This window comes from Saccostrea echinata, unplaced genomic scaffold (assembly GCF_033153115.1).
Source record: "Saccostrea echinata isolate AGI-Se365-2 ecotype Australia unplaced genomic scaffold, CSIRO_AGI_Sech_v1 ptg000008l, whole genome shotgun sequence".
NCBI lineage: Eukaryota > Metazoa > Mollusca > Bivalvia > Ostreida > Ostreidae > Saccostrea > Saccostrea echinata.
Genome location: NW_026889757.1, coordinates 1,535,001 through 1,553,676, shown reverse-complemented (window position 1 = coordinate 1,553,676; position 18,676 = coordinate 1,535,001). Strand labels below are relative to the sequence as shown.

Genomic DNA, 18,676 nt, shown 5'->3' with positions numbered 1-18,676 from the left:
ACAATTTTGGCATTGACCTTGACCTTGGAGTTTGACCTACTTTTAAAAAATTTAAAATTTGGCCATAACATTTGAATGTTTGGTTCTAGGGCTTTCACATTTCACGATCATGTGTATCACTCGTGACAGGCCTTCCCTTGGGCACCATTTGACCTTGACCTTGCCGTTTTACTTACTTTGAAAAAAACCTTAACCTTCGCCATAACTTTTCAACGGTTTTCTACTAGGGCTTTCATATTTCACAGGTATATTTCTTGAGACAAGACCTTTCTTTGGGTACAAAAATTTTTGATTTCTTGACTTGGAGTTGCATTTGAGAAACTTTAACCTTCGCCATAAGCTGCCATACGGGGGCATCAGTGTTTCACAAACACATCTTGTTTTTTTTTTTAGTTATTTATTTATTTATTTATTTATTTATTTATTTATTTTTTGCAGGGGAAACACGATTTTACTTTTTATGTTTTACTTTTTATAAGCTGTTTTTAAATATATCGCTTTCGATTGGTACATAAAAAGAGAGAAGGCTTGCAATTCTTTTCTCGTCGTCTGCCTCACCTCGCTTAAAGGATTTTTATCACGTCTCAAAATTTTTTGATATGACAAATTTTACATGTTATTAAAATCATATACTTAAATATCTTTGCTAGAAAATTAATATTGTTGATGTTTCAGCGATTCAAAGTTTGAATTTTGTGATCGCCGATGCTACGTGCCATTGCTCTGACGTCATATGTGTCAATCCTGGTCAAGCAAGGTACTAATTGTGTTTACAAAATGGCTTATTTGTGATTATTTTTCTAACGCCATATATAGCTTTAAGTGCCACCGATTTGTAAATATTTCGATTAAATCACTCGCATCATTTTGTTGCTGTGCACCAGCTGGTCACGGAAGTACCCAGTATTCTCAGGCTTCATTATCATGTGTACAATCGGCAATCCTCGGCTGACTCTGTTACGCTCCATACAAAGTGTGCTAGGCATGAGCCAATTGAGGAGTTTCGAGTGGTTTCAAGAGGGAAAAATATCCCGAATTTTCTCTTAATATTAACGGTACGTCCCGTATAAAACCAGATAACTGTATCTAGCTGATTCTGATGGATGAAGATTAACAATAAACATCCGACCTTGTCAATCAGGTTTCACATATTCCTATTACAAGGCTAGGAAAACATTTTAATGCAAAACATTGTAGAGAATTCAAAAAGTAAGAGTTACCAATATTGCACTTCCATGACCGTATCGACCATAAAACCTGCAAAATTATGACCTCAAACGAGACCGCCGACACCCCTGTCTCATCGACCTGCTTGTCAACAGCTTGCCTTATTTAAGAAATATCTCATAAGTAGAGCATGCCCCCCGTACACCGAACCAACCGGGAGACAAAAACCCCACACGCAGGCGAGAAGGGTACATTGCCACACAGATGAGGGATTGATTGATTGAATGTTGTTTTTCGTCCCGTTCGAGATATTTCTCTTTCATATAGAGACGTCACCATATGCCGAAGAAGAGCTTCAAATTTAGACCTTTACTCGGCATTCAGGGCATTGAGCAGTGAGAATTCTTTATCGTGCCAGCGCCTACCTTGACAAGGAGCCTCGGTTTTTAAGGCCTCATCCGAAAGACCCGCAACTTTCACTTAACAATGCCGAGCACTTGGAGAAGGAACAGTTGCTACCTATTTTTTATCGACTTAGGTCAATCGCGGCCGTGATTCGAACACGCGACCTTCCGATCACGGAGCAAGCGCTCTACCGACTGAGCTACCGTGATGGCCACGGATGAGGAAAGTTGACGATTAAAAAATTGAAGTCATCACGTTTATCATAAAGCTTTGTTATCAGGTTACCATTAAAGTCTTTCTCCAGCAAAATATCCAAACACGAAACAGACGTGTCAGACCCCCCCCCCCCCCCCCGGTATCACGTATCTCAAGCCAACCGGGACACCAAGTCGACACACGAATGGATGCAACTATTGTCAACATTAACACGTCATCGATACATCCAAACGCCGAAGGCCACAGCAACCCCCCCCCCTCCCATGCAGAAGTCTTTGCACAAACCCTGCTTCATATGAAGACAAAAACAGGTCTGCTAATAAGGGGGTGCAATTGGTACCCACGGGAACTCCAACAGACTGCCGTAAGACCCGATCTCCAAAACCTACATAGATACTGTCAATCAGAAACTCAAGAATCCCTTCAATATCCACCCCAGAGCACATGCGTGCACAATCAGAATCCCCCCAATAAAACAAACCCCGCAAATGACCAATGACAAGGTAAGTATATTTATACGAGTCCCACTTCCACTGAAAAAGCAGCTGGCAATGATGTCAAAAAGCCTGAACTCCAATCCACCGTGTGGAATGGTTGAATAAAGTGTTGAAAAGTCGTACGTTTTAATGTTATTGATTTTGTTAAAATTTTGTGATATCAAATTTTCGAAAAGTTCATCAACTTCATCAACATTTTTTACCTTTCCTTTGACCTTGACTTCACTTATCTTACATTTGTATTTAGCTAAGTTTTAAAGAAAATATTCAATATATTTTAATCAAACTTTATATGCTGATACTTCATCAACATTTTTGACCTTGACAGTTGTTTGACCTTGAGCTTGCTTTCTTAAATAAGAAATTTTCTCAATTTCAAAGAAAGATATTTTTATCAAACCTTATATGCTTATATATAGTGATGAGAGGTTCTTCTGCATCAACACTTTTCCTGTGACGTTGACCCCACTTTTCTTGAAATAGTGTTAAGCTCAGTTTCAATGACTCTATTTGAAATATTTATCAAATCAAATATGCTGATACATAATGGTGAGAACTATTCAATTGCATCAAACTTTTTTTGTACCTTGATCTTTCCTTTGACCTTGACTTCATATTTGTGTTTAGCCAAATTTCAAAGAAACTCTTCAAGATATTTTTATCAAACTTCATATACTTATACAGATTGATGAGAGCTGCTCAACTGCATCAACATTTTTTACCTTGACCTCACTTTTCTCAAAGTGTTTAGCTCAGTTTCTAAGAAGCTATTCAAGATATTTTTTATGTAAGCTTATATACTGATACATTTTTGGTGAGAATTTACCAGTTATGTCCAGTTCAATTTATTTTTACCTTGACCTTCTTATGACCTTTTGACTTTACTATTTATTCGGTATAAAATTCAGTTTTAAAGCACAGGCACTTGGGGTATGGACCCCCCCCCCCTTTCCATTTTTTTTTCTTTTTAAATCTGGGGTCGAGTCACCTTTTTCCTATTTTTGTATTCTAATATACACTGTATGTTATCAATAATGTAACTCTTTTGTCTCTATAAGCTGTTTTTAAATATATCGTTTTCGACTGATACATAAAAAGAGAGAAGGCTTGCAACTCTTTTCTCATCGTCTGCCTCACCTCGCTTAAACTTCGCCTGATTATTTATCGAAAGCATAAGAAAACATGGAATATGCATACATCAATAAATTCGTTATACATTCTTCTTCCTTTTCATATTTCCATTTAATTTTTATGTGCCCCCGATTTGTAAATATTTCGATTAAATCACCCGCATCTTGGGTAAATTTTGTTGATGTGCACCAGCTGGGACGGAAGTGCCCGGTATTTTCGGGTATCATCATTACGTGTAATGTCATTCGGAACATTAAATGCGAGAAGGAATAAATCCCGAATTTTCTCTTCATATAACATGTAACGGTAAGTTCTGTGAATAAAAAGATAACTGTAACTAGCAAATTCTAATGGATGAAGATTAACTTTTAACAGACGACCTAGACAACCAAATTTCACAATATTGTTATTGCAAAACCTGGAATTTTTTTTTAAATGCAGAACATTTATAAAGTTAGAGTTACCGTTATTGCACTTCCGTCCCAGCTGGTGCACATCAACAAAATTTACCCAAGATGCGGGTGATTTAATCGAAATATTTACAAATCGGGGGCACATAAAAATTAAATGGAAATATGAAAAGGAAGAAGAATGTATAACGAATTTATTGATGTATGCATATTCCATGTTTTCTTATGCTTTCGATAAATAATCAGGCGAAGTTTAAGCGAGGTGAGGCAGACGATGAGAAGAGCTGCAAGCCTTCTCTCTTTTTAATATATTCGATCAGTGCATATTATCTATTCAAGATATATTACTAAAGTCAGGTACTCTTCACACAATTGCTCCCAAGAAAATAGTTCCATTCATGATCAGTAGATACAACATTACAACAAATGTTAAGAATAATGATGTATATTTAATACGTTAAAGAAAACAAAATTAAAGTAAAAAGATTTTAAGAAAATCACTTTTCCCCCACTAAAGGAAATAAAAAGTTTTCATATTCCTACGCTCGCTGCCTCCTCAGTCTTTTTCACGAAAATATATAGGTCATCCTTCAATTGATAGTGATAAATCTTTTCACCAATTATATAACTGTCATGATTATTGTTCGTTAATTGCCGTATATTTTCTTTTGAGTGAGAATATTAATCATTAACTGTGTGTGTGTTTTTTTCTCTTTTTTTAAATAACGGAATGGTTATTATGTGGTTAAACACCTGCAATCGTAACTTCTCGGCAAAGCAACGTGATTTGCCGTGATTTGCCGAGCTCGTCTGAAAGGATCTTCGCACGTGTGTAAACCTAGTCTATTTGGTCTTGCAAGCACAGGTATGTGCACCGTTCGCTAGTGACGCTTAGATCATGTAGAGTGGGTATCAGTATTTGCTACGGACATGAAGAAGAACTACACACCAGTTTCATAACAAGTGCAGGATTTTTACTCAAGCCCTAGACCTGCCTAGACTGGGCTAGAGGGGCTGAGTTACCTAAAACGATGCTAGGTTATTGATCTACTCAGTTTAAAAACACGAAAATATACTATTTTTGTAAATAAAAACATTTCTAGAAACAAAAATGAAGTTTATCTTCAAAACGTCTCTATATTCAAAATCTATATAAAGTGTTAAATGTCGGATTTTATTCTATGACGAAGGAGTGATGCTCCACAACCGCAACCGATCTCGCGCTTTCCTTTGCGTTTAACAACGGCCGTCAATGCATCTCTAGACAAGTTCATTGATTACTCTTGTTGACCCATCTTTAACATCTGCCTATACTTTGAGTGATAGCACTTTAATAGTAAAAAATTAAAAAATAAATTAAAATCTATCCTTGATAGATCTATAGTTTTGCTATTTAAAAAATTGGGCTATCTTTGATCTTTGCTTGGACTTGTTTCGAATTTTTACAGAAGATTCTATCATTGGAAAGTTAGATGGTACACATGTAGCACAGGCCCATAGTACGCGGGATTTTTTCGGAGCCCCCCCCCCTCACTTTGAACCTGTAACATGCTATTTGGGTTAAATATTCCTGAAAATGAGTGAGCTGTTAAATACATTTTTAAAATTATACGGTTAATTATATTTAGTCTATGTTCTATGTGAAATTAAAACTATTTCTGTAGGCATCTGCAACGTTGTGATAATAAAAGTCACTAATCGCATGTAACGTTATATACATGTTATGTACATGCAGTTTCCTTAGTACATGCATATTTTATTCAACAAAAGATGTTGAAACTCAGTAGCCTAAATATTATGTCATTTTAGGTTATTTATGGCCATTGTATAGTTGACTTTCTACAGCTTGAGTATCTCTGACGTTTTATCAGTAAATCAGTGGGTTTTTTTTTAATTAGAAATCATCTGAGCACAATGAAAATTCGAATAAATTAAAAGTCGAATATCTTGGATATGGGGTAACCCATATCTATTCTTGTTAAATATATCGTTTTCGACTGATACATAACAAGAATAGATATGGGTTACCCCATATCCAAGATATTCGACTTTTAATTTATTCGAATTTTCATTGTGCTCAGATGATTTCTAATTAAAAAAAAACCCACTGATTTACTGATAAAACGTCAGAGATACTCAAGCTGTAGAAAGTCAACTATACAATGGCCATAAATAACCTAAAATGACATAATATTTAGGCTACTGAGTTTCAACATCTTTTGTTGAATAAAATATGCATGTACTAAGGAAACTGCATGTACATACATGTATATAACGTTACATGCGATTAGTGACTTTTATTATCACAACGTTGCAGATGCCTACAGAAATAGTTTTAATTTCACATAGAACATAGACTAAATATAATTAACCGTATAATTTTAAAAATGTATTTAACAGCTCACTCATTTTCAGGAATATTTAACCCAAATAGCATGTTACAGGTTCAAAGTGAAGGGGGGGGGGGCTCCGAAAAAATCCCGCGTACTATGGGCCTGTGCTACATGTGTACCATCTAACTTTCCAATGATAGAATCTTCTGTAAAAATTCGAAACAAGTCCAAGCAAAGATCAAAGATAGCCCAATTTTTTAAATAGCAAAACTATAGATCTATCAAGGATAGATTTTAATTTATTTTTTAATTTTTTACTATTAAAGTGCTATCACTCAAAGTATAGGCAGATGTTAAAGATGGGTCAACAAGAGTAATCAATGAACTTGTCTAGAGATGCATTGACGGCCGTTGTTAAACGCAAAGGAAAGCGCGAGATCGGTTGCGGTTGTGTAGCATCACTCCTTCGTCATAGAATAAAATCCGACATTTAACACTTTATATAGATTTTGAATATAGAGACGTTTTGAAGATAAACTTCATTTTTGTTTCTAGAAATGTTTTTATTTACAAAAATAGTATATTTTCGTGTTTTTAAACTGAGTAGATCAATAACCTAGCATCGTTTTAGGTAACTCAGCCCCTCTAGCCCAGTCTAGGCAGGTCTAGGGCTTGAGTAAAAATCCTGCACTTGTTATGAAACTGGTGTGTAGTTCTTCTTCATGTCCGTAGCAAATACTGATACCCACTCTACATGATCTAAGCGTCACTAGCGAACGGTGCACATACCTGTGCTTGCAAGACCAAATAGACTAGGTTTACACACGTGCGAAGATCCTTTCAGACGAGCTCGGCAAATCACGGCAAATCACGTTGCTTTGCCGAGAAGTTACGATTGCAGGTGTTTAACCACATAATAACCATTCCGTTATTTAAACAAGAATAGATATGGGTTACCCCATATCCAAGATATTCGACTTTTAATTTATTCGAATTTTCATTGTGCTCAGATGATTTCTAATTAAAAAAAAACCCACTGATTTACTGATAAAACGTCAGAGATACTCAAGCTGTAGAAAGTCAACTATACAATGGCCATAAATAACCTAAAATGACATAATATTTAGGCTACTGAGTTTCAACATCTTTTGTTGAATAAAATATGCATGTACTAAGGAAACTGCATGTACATAACATGTATATAACGTTACATGCGATTAGTGACTTTTATTATCACAACGTTGCAGATGCCTACAGAAATAGTTTTAATTTCACATAGAACATAGACTAAATATAATTAACCGTATAATTTTAAAAATGTATTTAACAGCTCACTCATTTTCAGGAATATTTAACCCAAATAGCATGTTACAGGTTCAAAGTGAGGGGGGGGGGGCTCCGAAAAAATCCCGCGTACTATGGGCCTGTGCTACATGTGTACCATCTAACTTTCCAATGATAGAATCTTCTGTAAAAATTCGAAACAAGTCCAAGCAAAGATCAAAGATAGCCCAATTTTTTAAATAGCAAAACTATAGATCTATCAAGGATAGATTTTAATTTATTTTTTGATTTTTTACTATTAAAGTGCTATCACTCAAAGTATAGGCAGATGTTAAAGATGGGTCAACAAGAGTAATCAATGAACTTGTCTAGAGATGCATTGACGGCCGTTGTTAAACGCAAAGGAAAGCGCGAGATCGGTTGCGGTTGTGGAGCATCACTCCTTCGTCATAGAATAAAATCCGACATTTAACACTTTATATAGATTTTGAATATAGAGACGTTTTGAAGATAAACTTCATTTTTGTTTCTAGAAATGTTTTTATTTACAAAAATAGTATATTTTCGTGTTTTTAAACTGAGTAGATCAATAACCTAGCATCGTTTTAGGTAACTCAGCCCCTCTAGCCCAGTCTAGGCAGGTCTAGGGCTTGAGTAAAAATCCTGCACTTGTTATGAAACTGGTGTGTAGTTCTTCTTCATGTCCGTAGCAAATACTGATACCCACTCTACATGATCTAAGCGTCACTAGCGAACGGTGCACATACCTGTGCTTGCAAGATCATGAGTTTACACCGCGAAGATCCTCAGGACGAGCTCGGCAAAATCACGGCAAATCACGTTGCTTGGCAGAAGTTACCATTCAGGTTTAATACCATTTTCCGTTAAAAAAAAGAGAAAAAAACACACACACAGTTAATGATTAATATTCTCACTCAAAAGAAAATATACGGCAATTAACGAACATAACATATTAATAAATGGTGAACAGTTATATAATTGGTGAAAAGATTTATCACTATCAATCGAAGGATGACCTATATATTTTCGTGAAAAAGACTGAGGAGGCAGCGAGCGTAGGAATATGAAAACTTTTTATTTCCTTTAGTGGGGGAAAAGTGATTTTCTTAAAATCTTTTTACTTAAATTTTGTTTTCTTTAACGTATTAAATATACATCATTATTCTTAACATTTGTTGTAATGTTGTATCTACTGATCATGAATGGAACTATTTTCTTGGGAGCAATTGTGTGAAGAGTACCTGACTTTAGTAATATATCTTGAATAGATAATATGCACTGATCGAATATATTAAAAAAGAGAAAAAAACACACACACAGTTAATGATTAATATTCTCACTCAAAAGAAAATATACGGCAATTAACGAACAATAATCATGACAGTTATATAATTGGTGAAAAGATTTATCACTATCAATCGAAGGATGACCTATATATTTTCGTGAAAAAGACTGAGGAGGCAGCGAGCGTAGGAATATGAAAACTTTTTATTTCCTTTAGTGGGGGAAAAGTGATTTTCTTAAAATCTTTTTACTTAAATTTTGTTTTCTTTAACGTATTAAATATACATCATTATTCTTAACATTTGTTGTAATGTTGTATCTACTGATCATGAATGGAACTATTTTCTTGGGAGCAATTGTGTGAAGAGTACCTGACTTTAGTAATATATCTTGAATAGATAATATGCACTGATCGAATATATTAAAAAAGAGAAAAAAACACACACACAGTTAATGATTAATATTCTCACTCAAAAGAAAATATACGGCAATTAACGAACAATAATCATGACAGTTATATAATTGGTGAAAAGATTTATCACTATCAATCGAAGGATGACCTATATATTTTCGTGAAAAAGACTGAGGAGGCAGCGAGCGTAGGAATATGAAAACTTTTTATTTCCTTTTCTGGGGGAAAAGTGATTTTCTTAAAATCTTTTTACTTTAATTTTATTTTGTTTTCTTTAACGTATTAAATATACATCATTATTCTTAACATTTGTTGTAATGTTGTATCTACTGATCATGAATGGAACTATTTTCTTGGGAGCAATTGTGTGAAGAGTACCTGACTTTAGTAATATATCTTGAATAGATAATATGCACTGATCGAATATATTAAAAACAGCTTATAGAGACAAAAGAGTTACATTATTGATAACATACAGTGCATATTAGAATACAAAAATAGGAAAAAGGTGACTCGACCCCAGATTTAAAAAGAAAAAAAAAATGGAAAAGGGGGGGGGGAGGGTCCATACCCCAAGTGCCTGTGTTTTAAAGAAACTATTCAAGATATTGCACCAAACTTTATACTAATACAAATTTTCCTGCTGCATTACTAATGATCCTTTGGCGGGGCATTTATGTCCTATGGACATATTTCTAGTTCATTATGATTTGCATGATTTTTAACAAATGAAATTAAGCTTATATTACCTAGAAAAATACAATTTATTGTTTTTATTGTTAAAATTCACGTTATGAAGTTCAATTATCTCTACTGTTACCATCTTAATGGTAACACAAGTGACAGTAAGAGGAGGGACTTTTTCTAATATAAATCCACTGTTAAATAGTATAATGAAATCTTTTTCGGTCATTCGGATATTGAAACCATTAGTTTGTAACTTAGTTCAGGTAATTGTTTTGGCAGATTGAAAATTCAAAAGAGTTCTTCATTGTTATTAAGTAACATATAGGACATACTTATTTTCATTACACATTTCCAATCAGACAAACTTTTCGACCTCTATACTCTTTCTTTATCATTATTCTTAGGGAAAGTAGTCCCGGAGAATTGACACTGTACGGAGTTTGCATGTTGGGGAGCATTTCATGTAACACCTTTTTATAAAACCATAAGTCAATAAATATCTGATGAGAAATGAAAAACAAATTGAAACGTAATTACAAACATCTAGACTTAATTAGTATTAAACACATTTTAAAAACTAATTTATTAATAATTTTTATGCATCGATGTTATCAATACGGAATTATTCTATCGAACCAATGAAAAATAAATCTCTTTTCCCCATGTGCACATTCTAACTAAACACAACCACAATTAAATAGATCGGCCTCTCCATTGAAGGCCATGAGAAGAGTTCCTGTGAAATGGGGATAACTGTTATTTAAGGTCAAGATCTAGTAAATGAAAGGAACCTACAGATTTCTCAAATTTGAGAAATAAATTCCTCAAGTTTAATGATGCTTTATAACTACAGCTTGGTTGAATAAGGTGTATCAGGGCATAATTTGTAGTAAACAAAATATAAAAAAATTATTTTAAACTATCATTTGCAATGAAAATGAAGAAAACTAGTTATGAATATGGGCGTTTTTCCGTATCAGACAAAGGAAATGTATCCAGATTACCCACAGTCTCTCAGAATACGGAAATTTGTATGTTCTGAGCCTCTTCTTTAAAATAATATTAAATTGAATATACGTATCGGGGTTACTCTTCACGTGATTTCAAATTAAATTCCATGAAAATACTTTATTTTCTACATAATTCTATTAGAGCTGTAAAGTACGGGAAAAATAAAGTTTAAATTGATTATGACGTCATAATGGATCAAGCACCAGGAAGACAGTCTAAAGTCATTTACTAGATCTTGATCTTAAACATTTTCCTTTTAGTAACAGGAAAGACAAGAACTGGTAGGACGGTCACTTCCTGAATGTAATATGCACAGCTGATACTAATATGACTTGGAGGACATAAGTAAAACATCATTATTTAATTAAACAAACTGAAATTGCTTCGTACGGGCCATTTTGGAGAAGATTTTTTAATGCTGCTATTGTGGTTTTTTTAATCTATAAAAAAATAAGTTTCTGAAATGGAAGAGATTTGGTATGAAACGTAAATGTGCATCATATATATTAAATAATTTGTCAGTCAGGTGCGCTACTTTTGTCGCCAAACTTGTTTTTGATAATTGTACAAATTTCCAGACGTTTTCTTTCATTTCTTTTAAGATGCATTAAACTCTTGACTAAATCACAAAACAGAATACACTGCAATAATCTATCAATTAATAGTTCATATAACGTTAGTAATCCTAAACACGGGAAAGGGGGATCCACTACACTGAAAAAAAATTAAATGCTGGAAACATTTTCCCTTCAATAAAATTACAGTTTGATAGTGTTTTTTAATCATTATCCTGAAGAAGAAGAAGAAAAAAAACATGGTTTGGTTGACACTTAAAGCAGTGCACATTCCATTCAGTATTTTCGGTACTTTGATTTCATAAATCTTACAGTCTGCATCATCTAGACGTTTGCGCACGCACATGTTGACTAACAGATAAACGCAAACGTCTGGATGATATTGACATCTGGTACACTGCCGCAGACGCCATCTAGTGAACTGTTGGAAGAAAACAAAATAAACGCGGTTACACATCACTCACAAAGTGAAGTTTTTTGACTCAAAATGGAGGCAGTAGAGAAGATAGACATGTCGCTAGGTGAATATACATGTTTAAAATGTTAAGTTAAAATCATTTTGTTTACAAAATGTGTATTCCCAAATGCACGAGGAAAATGGGACACTTTCAAACTTTGGCAAGGAGGCTGAATATGATATCAGATCAGAATAAGCAGTGATTGTATCATATACCTTATATATCAACACTTTTATCTACAATGTTATCAGATTGTAGAAATTATTATATGGTCTTGAAGTTTGATGTTAAAAGTGCTTGGACACAGATTTGAAGTTAATATTTTCTCATATTTTCTGTATAATTTCATGACTTATATGCTGTTAAAATATAAAAAAAATCTTATTTCATCTGGAAGTTAATATGTTGACGGTGTGACCGTTAGGGCGAGCACGATACTTTTATAAACTGTATTTAGACCCATCTCTTCAAACCGCACGTGACATATTGTACGTCTAGACTCTGACGTCACAAGACGTCGTATATAAGTTGCATTTTACCAAACCAAAGCCTGAACGCTAGCATGTTTTAATGAAGAACGTTTTATATACTATTTATCGGCAATATATCCATTAAATCAAGACCAGTTTATTTTTTGTTGAACTTTTGTTGTCATTCTCGCAAGAATGTAGCTTAAACAAGCGATGCATTGTGGGTCTAAAGTTACTGTGGAAAAAAATTCTATTGAATGAATGTGCAGTAGTCCGAATTTTCTCTTCGCCCAGGCATTGTCGTTAGAGCTCGCAGTGATGAGCTGTGCTCGCTATTAAAACTTCGAATTTCTGGACGCGTTGGATTGACACATCTTTGCGCTTTCACATATTTTAATTTTATTCTCAATACTTTAAAAAACTGGCAATTTTGTTGTGTATTAATGAAAAATATTAAAACTATAACCCAGAAAATTCAGAGTAGAAATGATCGAAAGCAAAACCCTCTCACAGTATTGTAAGTCCGTGCTTAGTGGTGTGTGCAGAATTTAACAATAGAACACATCCGGAGAACACATCCGGTGAATCGTAAACATTAACAATAACAGAGCTTGTGCCCTGTTTACAAAAACAGTTTACGTTTCACGGTTGTGTTCAATTTGTTAAACTCTGTACACATCACAGAACACAGACTGACAATACTGGTGAGTTTGATTTGTTTTAGAACATTTTTACTCTGAATTTTCTGGATTATAGATGTAATATTTTTCATTAATACATAACAAAATTGCTTCTTTTCTTAAATATTAAGAATAAAGTTAAAATTTGTGTAAGTGCAAAGATGTGTTAATCAAATGCATCCCGAAATTCGTAGTTCCAATAATTTCCAGATAAAATAAGTTTTTAATTATATTTTCGTGTGAAATGCTGTTGCAATATATAAGTCGTGATAATTATACAGAAAATTTGAGAAAATACTAACTTCAAATCTGTGTCTAAGCACCTTTAACTCATCTGCTCATAAACTGTAGCAGCAGTAGTTTGGAAACATCTGTAACAGGTTGGGACCAATCGCCAGAATGGTATAGAATAACCCGTTTAGGATATAACATCCCAAACGGAATATAAATTTACAGTGCAAAAACTGAAAATTTTTATTTTGGCTATTAATACCCTAAAATCACATCTGAATTAACTTTTCGAGAACATGTTTTTCTGTATGCCCACTATTTAGGAGATTGATTCCTTGGAAGTTCCTAGACTTCATGGGGATCAATCTAACAAATTGTAGGGTTGCAGAAAAGCTTGCAATTTAGAATAGGGCATATTAAAGAAGACAGCATTATCTGTTTAACGCAACTGTACATGGGTGAATTTAAAACAGGGTAAAATTGTTGTGTGAATGTGCAAAAAACACAGGATGAACTTGAAAATAACCCTGAATACAGTATTTCATATCAATATATCATGTTATATTGAAAGATTACATGACTTTCGTGGTTGTAAAAGTTTTGCCATCTCATATATTTGTTTCATTGTTTTGAACTTTTGATATTTATGTACGTATTGAAAAGAGGATATAATCAATGTAATCTATTTAATTTCTTTTTTCCTTTTTTTTTAACAGATGACATAATAAAACTTAACAAGAAAAACACAAGGACAGCTGGAAATAGAGGAGGCAGAGGACAAGGCAGAAGGGGACAGGGAAACAGAGGAGGATTTACTAATAGAGGAGGTTTTAGGGGAAATACAAACAGAGGAGGCATGAAAAGGGGAAATACTAATAGAGGAGGCACACAGAGAGGAAAAACAGGCAGAGGAGGTGTAATGTGGGGCTCAGGCCAGGGTTCTGGGGTCAGTAGAGGGTCTAAAGGTGGTAATCGGGGGAAAAGACAGGGAAGGACAAATACTGCAGTGGACAATGTCAAGGGAAGAGGTCCCAACAAATACAAACAGCTGAGGACCAATCTCATGAGGAGAGGAAAGGGTAGGGGAGCTAAAGGTGTGAGTCCACTGAACAGAGTAAATACTAGTCAGGTATGTATGGAGAATTGGTTCTTTTTAGTCATATAAGACCTGTTAAAAAATGTAAATGATGTGAAATTGAAGCAAAAACAAAATGATGATGACACATACGGTTATAAAAAGCAATTAGCATTAACTGGTCTTGTTTGAAATCCTTCACAGAATCAGGAACAAAGGCGACCAAATCAGCAAAAGAACAGGGCATCAAATCTAGGTCAGATCAAGTCCCAGGCGCTCAGTGCTCTTAGACAAGCTAGGCTTACACTAGCTAAGATTTCAGCCCGTGAAAAGAGAGAAAATATTGTCAACCAGCGTAGAGGAATTCAGGTGGGATATTTTAGATAGCCATGTCAATGACTCTTTGTCATAGACCAAGGATCATATTAAAAATTTCTCTTTGATTGGTCTCTCACCAAAATATTTTATTATTATAACATCTCAATTGTAATTCCAAGTATTTTAATTGTTTTTGTAATTCATTGAATCTAGTTTCATGCTTATGATATGTTTCTACATTAAAAGTTTGTTCTGAGTACCAGTAATCATTTTCAAAGTTTTACAATGATAATGTGTTAGCTGATTTATTTCTGTGCTATTAATTATCATATTATGTCCCTGCTAATTGTGAAACTAAAATGTTACTTTAAAATTCCAGACAAATAACCAGAGCCCTAGGAGACAGCAATCATTGAACAGAGGGGGTGGAAGAGGAGGGGGCAGGGGTCGGGGAGGTGGAAGGGGTGGTTTCCGACGTAGATGGAGGCAGCCAAATCAGCAATCCACTGTTGATGATAGTGGTATCATTACAGTCAGTGTGGCGAACTCACCACAAAGTCAAAGGCAGCAAAACAGGTGTGTCATACTGGCACAGTTGCTAGTTTATGATTAGGATATTTGTATGTTTCCTGGTACATGGGTATTTATTCACAAATCTTTAATTTAAATCCACATTTTGCCATTTTCTTTTGAGATTGACCAGCATGTCCTTGAAATTGTTAATATTAATGATATTTTTTTTTTCCTGCAGACCCAGAATCAATAGAAACAACTTAAACACCTCAAATATTCGCCAAGAAATACTTGTAAGTATGGGATTCTCTTAAATAGTTGAACTGATGCACAGTATTGAGCAGGGACAAAATGACTGTACAAACAGTATTCCACATAGATTAATGGAGTTTATCTAATCTGTATAGGACTTTTCTTGTTTCCCAAGACAATAAGATAACAAAAATCACAACTTTCACAGCCACGTGTACGAATATCTCTATTACCTTTACATTCAATTGATGAACTCAACCAGAAACATTGTATTCCAATAATTTTAGTATATTCTGTTAAGCATAAAAAAGATAATGACATTTTGGGTAAACAGAATCAAACTCGAGACATTTTGAGAATGTTGAAACTGATTTTATTAGTCAATGTGCATGTAGTAGTATTGGAGTTATTAATTTATGAATTGTGTTGAGGAAGAGCAAGGATTCTTTAATTATATTCTCTTGGCATGTTCTTTTTAATCTGATTGAAAGAAAGTTTGATGTACATATTTTTCTGTTGTCAATTTTTCAGAACTTGAAACCATCAGCAAGACAAAAATACAGGATGAATAAAGAAATATTTGCCAGAAATGCAGTAAGATATATTTAAAAACTATGTAACAGAATTGTCAGGTTGCCCGTATACATGTAGATATAAGTTGATCATAGACAAATGAGCAGAGCAGAAGAGGACTGTGCCATCTTACAAAAAAATTATACTGTAAATTCATGTGACTTTGATATTGCTAAGATATATAGGTTGAATGTTCTTGCACCTTTTTATCTTAAGAGAAACCTTTGCTTCAAGTATGAATGTATGGACTTCCACAACTTAGGTTTAAAGAATTGTGGTTCAAAGAAAATTTGACTATTTACATGTAGTTCAGAGACATGTGACAGACCTTATCCAAGTAATAATAGCCCAAGGTGATGACCAATCTCTTGAGATCCATTCGTGTGTGCCTTTTGTTTAGTTGTACCCTGTGAAGTATTTGTAAAGTTTGGAGATTCTAGTATACTATATTTTGTTTTTATACGTAATGTTATTTTTTATGGCATCAGCTAAAGGTCAAAAACCATTCTAGGGATCATAACTTGCTTTACGCAACAATTGGCCTGACCCTGCTCTGCTCCATACAAGTGTACGAGCCACACAAGGAGCTCCCAGTGTTTACACAGTCAAGGTGTCAATCTTGGATGCAAAAGAAAATAGAACATATCAATTTCTTTTGAAAATGATCACAGTGAATCTCTTGAAAATAAAAACTGCATTAAGTATATTTACAATAAAATCTTTTACAAAATACTACTTACTACACAGACTACTGAGAAAATTCTAGACATAGAGTCACCAAGGGTCCAAGTGAAATTTATTGTATTGTCAACTATAACTAAGCAGTTTTGATTTTTCAGAAATTCATGGGGCCAAAAAAGCCCCTACTGAACCTTTTTCTTTTACCATAAACATCGAAGAGTTGAGCTCCATTATTGGGTTTTATAGCTATGGTGCAATCACTGAATATGTTGTACATAAGCTAAAAAATATTAAAAAGCAAGCTTAAACATTGACAAGTAGAATAGAAATGAAATTACCTCTTCAGCTGACTGAAAAGAGATGAATTAATTATTCAACAACACGAACAGGCTTCCATGTTTGTTTAGATTTGATGGCATCTGGTTAATCATGTTAATTAATTCAGACCTGTATTAATTTGGATTGTGGCATAAAGCCCCACACACATAATTTCTGAAGTTTTTTTTTTTATGTTCAACACCATTGAAGCCTTACAGGCTATTGATTAATTATGCCTCCTTCAAAGAAGGGAGGGCATATTGCTTTGCTGCTCTCTGTCGGTCGGTCCACCAACAGTTTCTGTTCATTTTCTTTGCAAAAGTTGCACATACTGAAAGGAAATTTGGTATACAGATTCATCATAAGAATATCTAGGTCAACTTTTGTTTTGGGTATGATCGAGCAATTTTTGACAGAGTTATGCCCCTTGGACTTGGAAAAATTCCATTTATTTACAGTTTCCATTAATTTTCTTTGCAGAGGTTGCACATACTGAGATGAAATTTGGTATACAGATTTATCATAAAAATATCTAATTGAAGTTCTGTTTTGGGTATGATCAAGCAATTTTTGACAGAGTTATGCCCATTGGACTTAGAAAAATTCCATTTATTGGGGGGGGGGGGGGGGGGGCATAAGTGTTTCACAAACATCTCTTGTTACATTTTATGTTGTAAACTTTACATATATGTACAGACATAAATGTCAGTGATTTGTTTTTCTCTTTTTTTTGTAGACTGGTGTCAGCCTCAGTGACCGTTTTGCCTCAGAATCAGATGGAGATAGACGCGTTTATCTGTAGATGATGAACATATCCAGTCTTTAAGTTGGAAAATTTAGTGAGAAAGCATGGAAGAAACGGACTTCCTATTATGAAACTTGGTGAAGTCAGAGGGAAAGAGACAGTAGTGATATTGACAAGGTGCTCTGCGACGCATGCATCATCATTCATGTTGCGAGGTTGTTTGATTAAAATTTTTTGCTATTGTACATTTTCAAGACATCACTTTTTAGGTCACCTGAGTCACTCAGGTGACCTATTGCTATCCGTTTTTGTCCGTCGTCGTGCGTCGTGCGACGTGCGTCGTGCGTTAACATTTAAACATTTTCAGCTTCTTCTCTGAAACCGCTCAACCAATTTCAGCTTATTTTGGCATATAGCATCTATGGGTGAAGGGGGACAAAAATTGTGAATTTCATGGTCCCTGCCCCCCTGGGGCCTGAGGGGTGGGGCTAAAACCACCAAAATTAATGCAATCTTTAAAAATCTTCTTCTTTACTCCTGGACATCAAGCAGTCAAACTGTTGACATGATTGTAATAAGCATTGAGCCCTCTACCAAAATTGTGAAATTCATGGCCCCAGGGTCAGGGGTTCTGGTGCTAGGGCGGGGCTATATAGATCATATAGTGAAAGTGCATTATTTCTTTGAAAATCTTCTTCTCTACCCCTGGGTATTATTGAAACAAATTGAATACATAGTTATGATAAGCAAGAGTGACTTTACCAAAATTGTGAAATTCATGGCCCCAGGGTCAGGGGTTCTGGTGTTAGGGCGGGGCTATATAAATCATATAGTGAAAGTGCATTATTTCTTTGAAAATCTTTTTCTCTACTCCTGGGTATTATTGAAACAAATTGAATACATAGTTATGATAAGCAAGAGTGACTCTA

At 34.5% G+C, this 18,676-nt stretch overlaps 2 protein-coding genes across 2 annotated transcripts in view; both read left to right on the top strand.

Annotated features, from left to right (window-relative positions):
• Window positions 1-18,676, top strand: part of LOC133180914 (uncharacterized) — a 157,397-nt gene that overhangs the window by 109,213 nt on the left and 29,508 nt on the right. The gene's annotated exons all lie outside the window — the stretch shown is intronic.
• On the top strand, window positions 11,866-18,003 carry LOC133181225 (THO complex subunit 4-like). Its single transcript, XM_061315762.1, has 7 exons — window positions 11,866-11,954; window positions 13,989-14,401; window positions 14,552-14,716; window positions 15,045-15,241; window positions 15,417-15,471; window positions 15,962-16,024; window positions 17,739-18,003. Exons 1-7 carry the CDS (start codon window positions 11,921-11,923, stop codon window positions 17,802-17,804), a joined length of 993 nt encoding a protein of 330 aa, XP_061171746.1. The 5' UTR covers window positions 11,866-11,920; the 3' UTR covers window positions 17,805-18,003.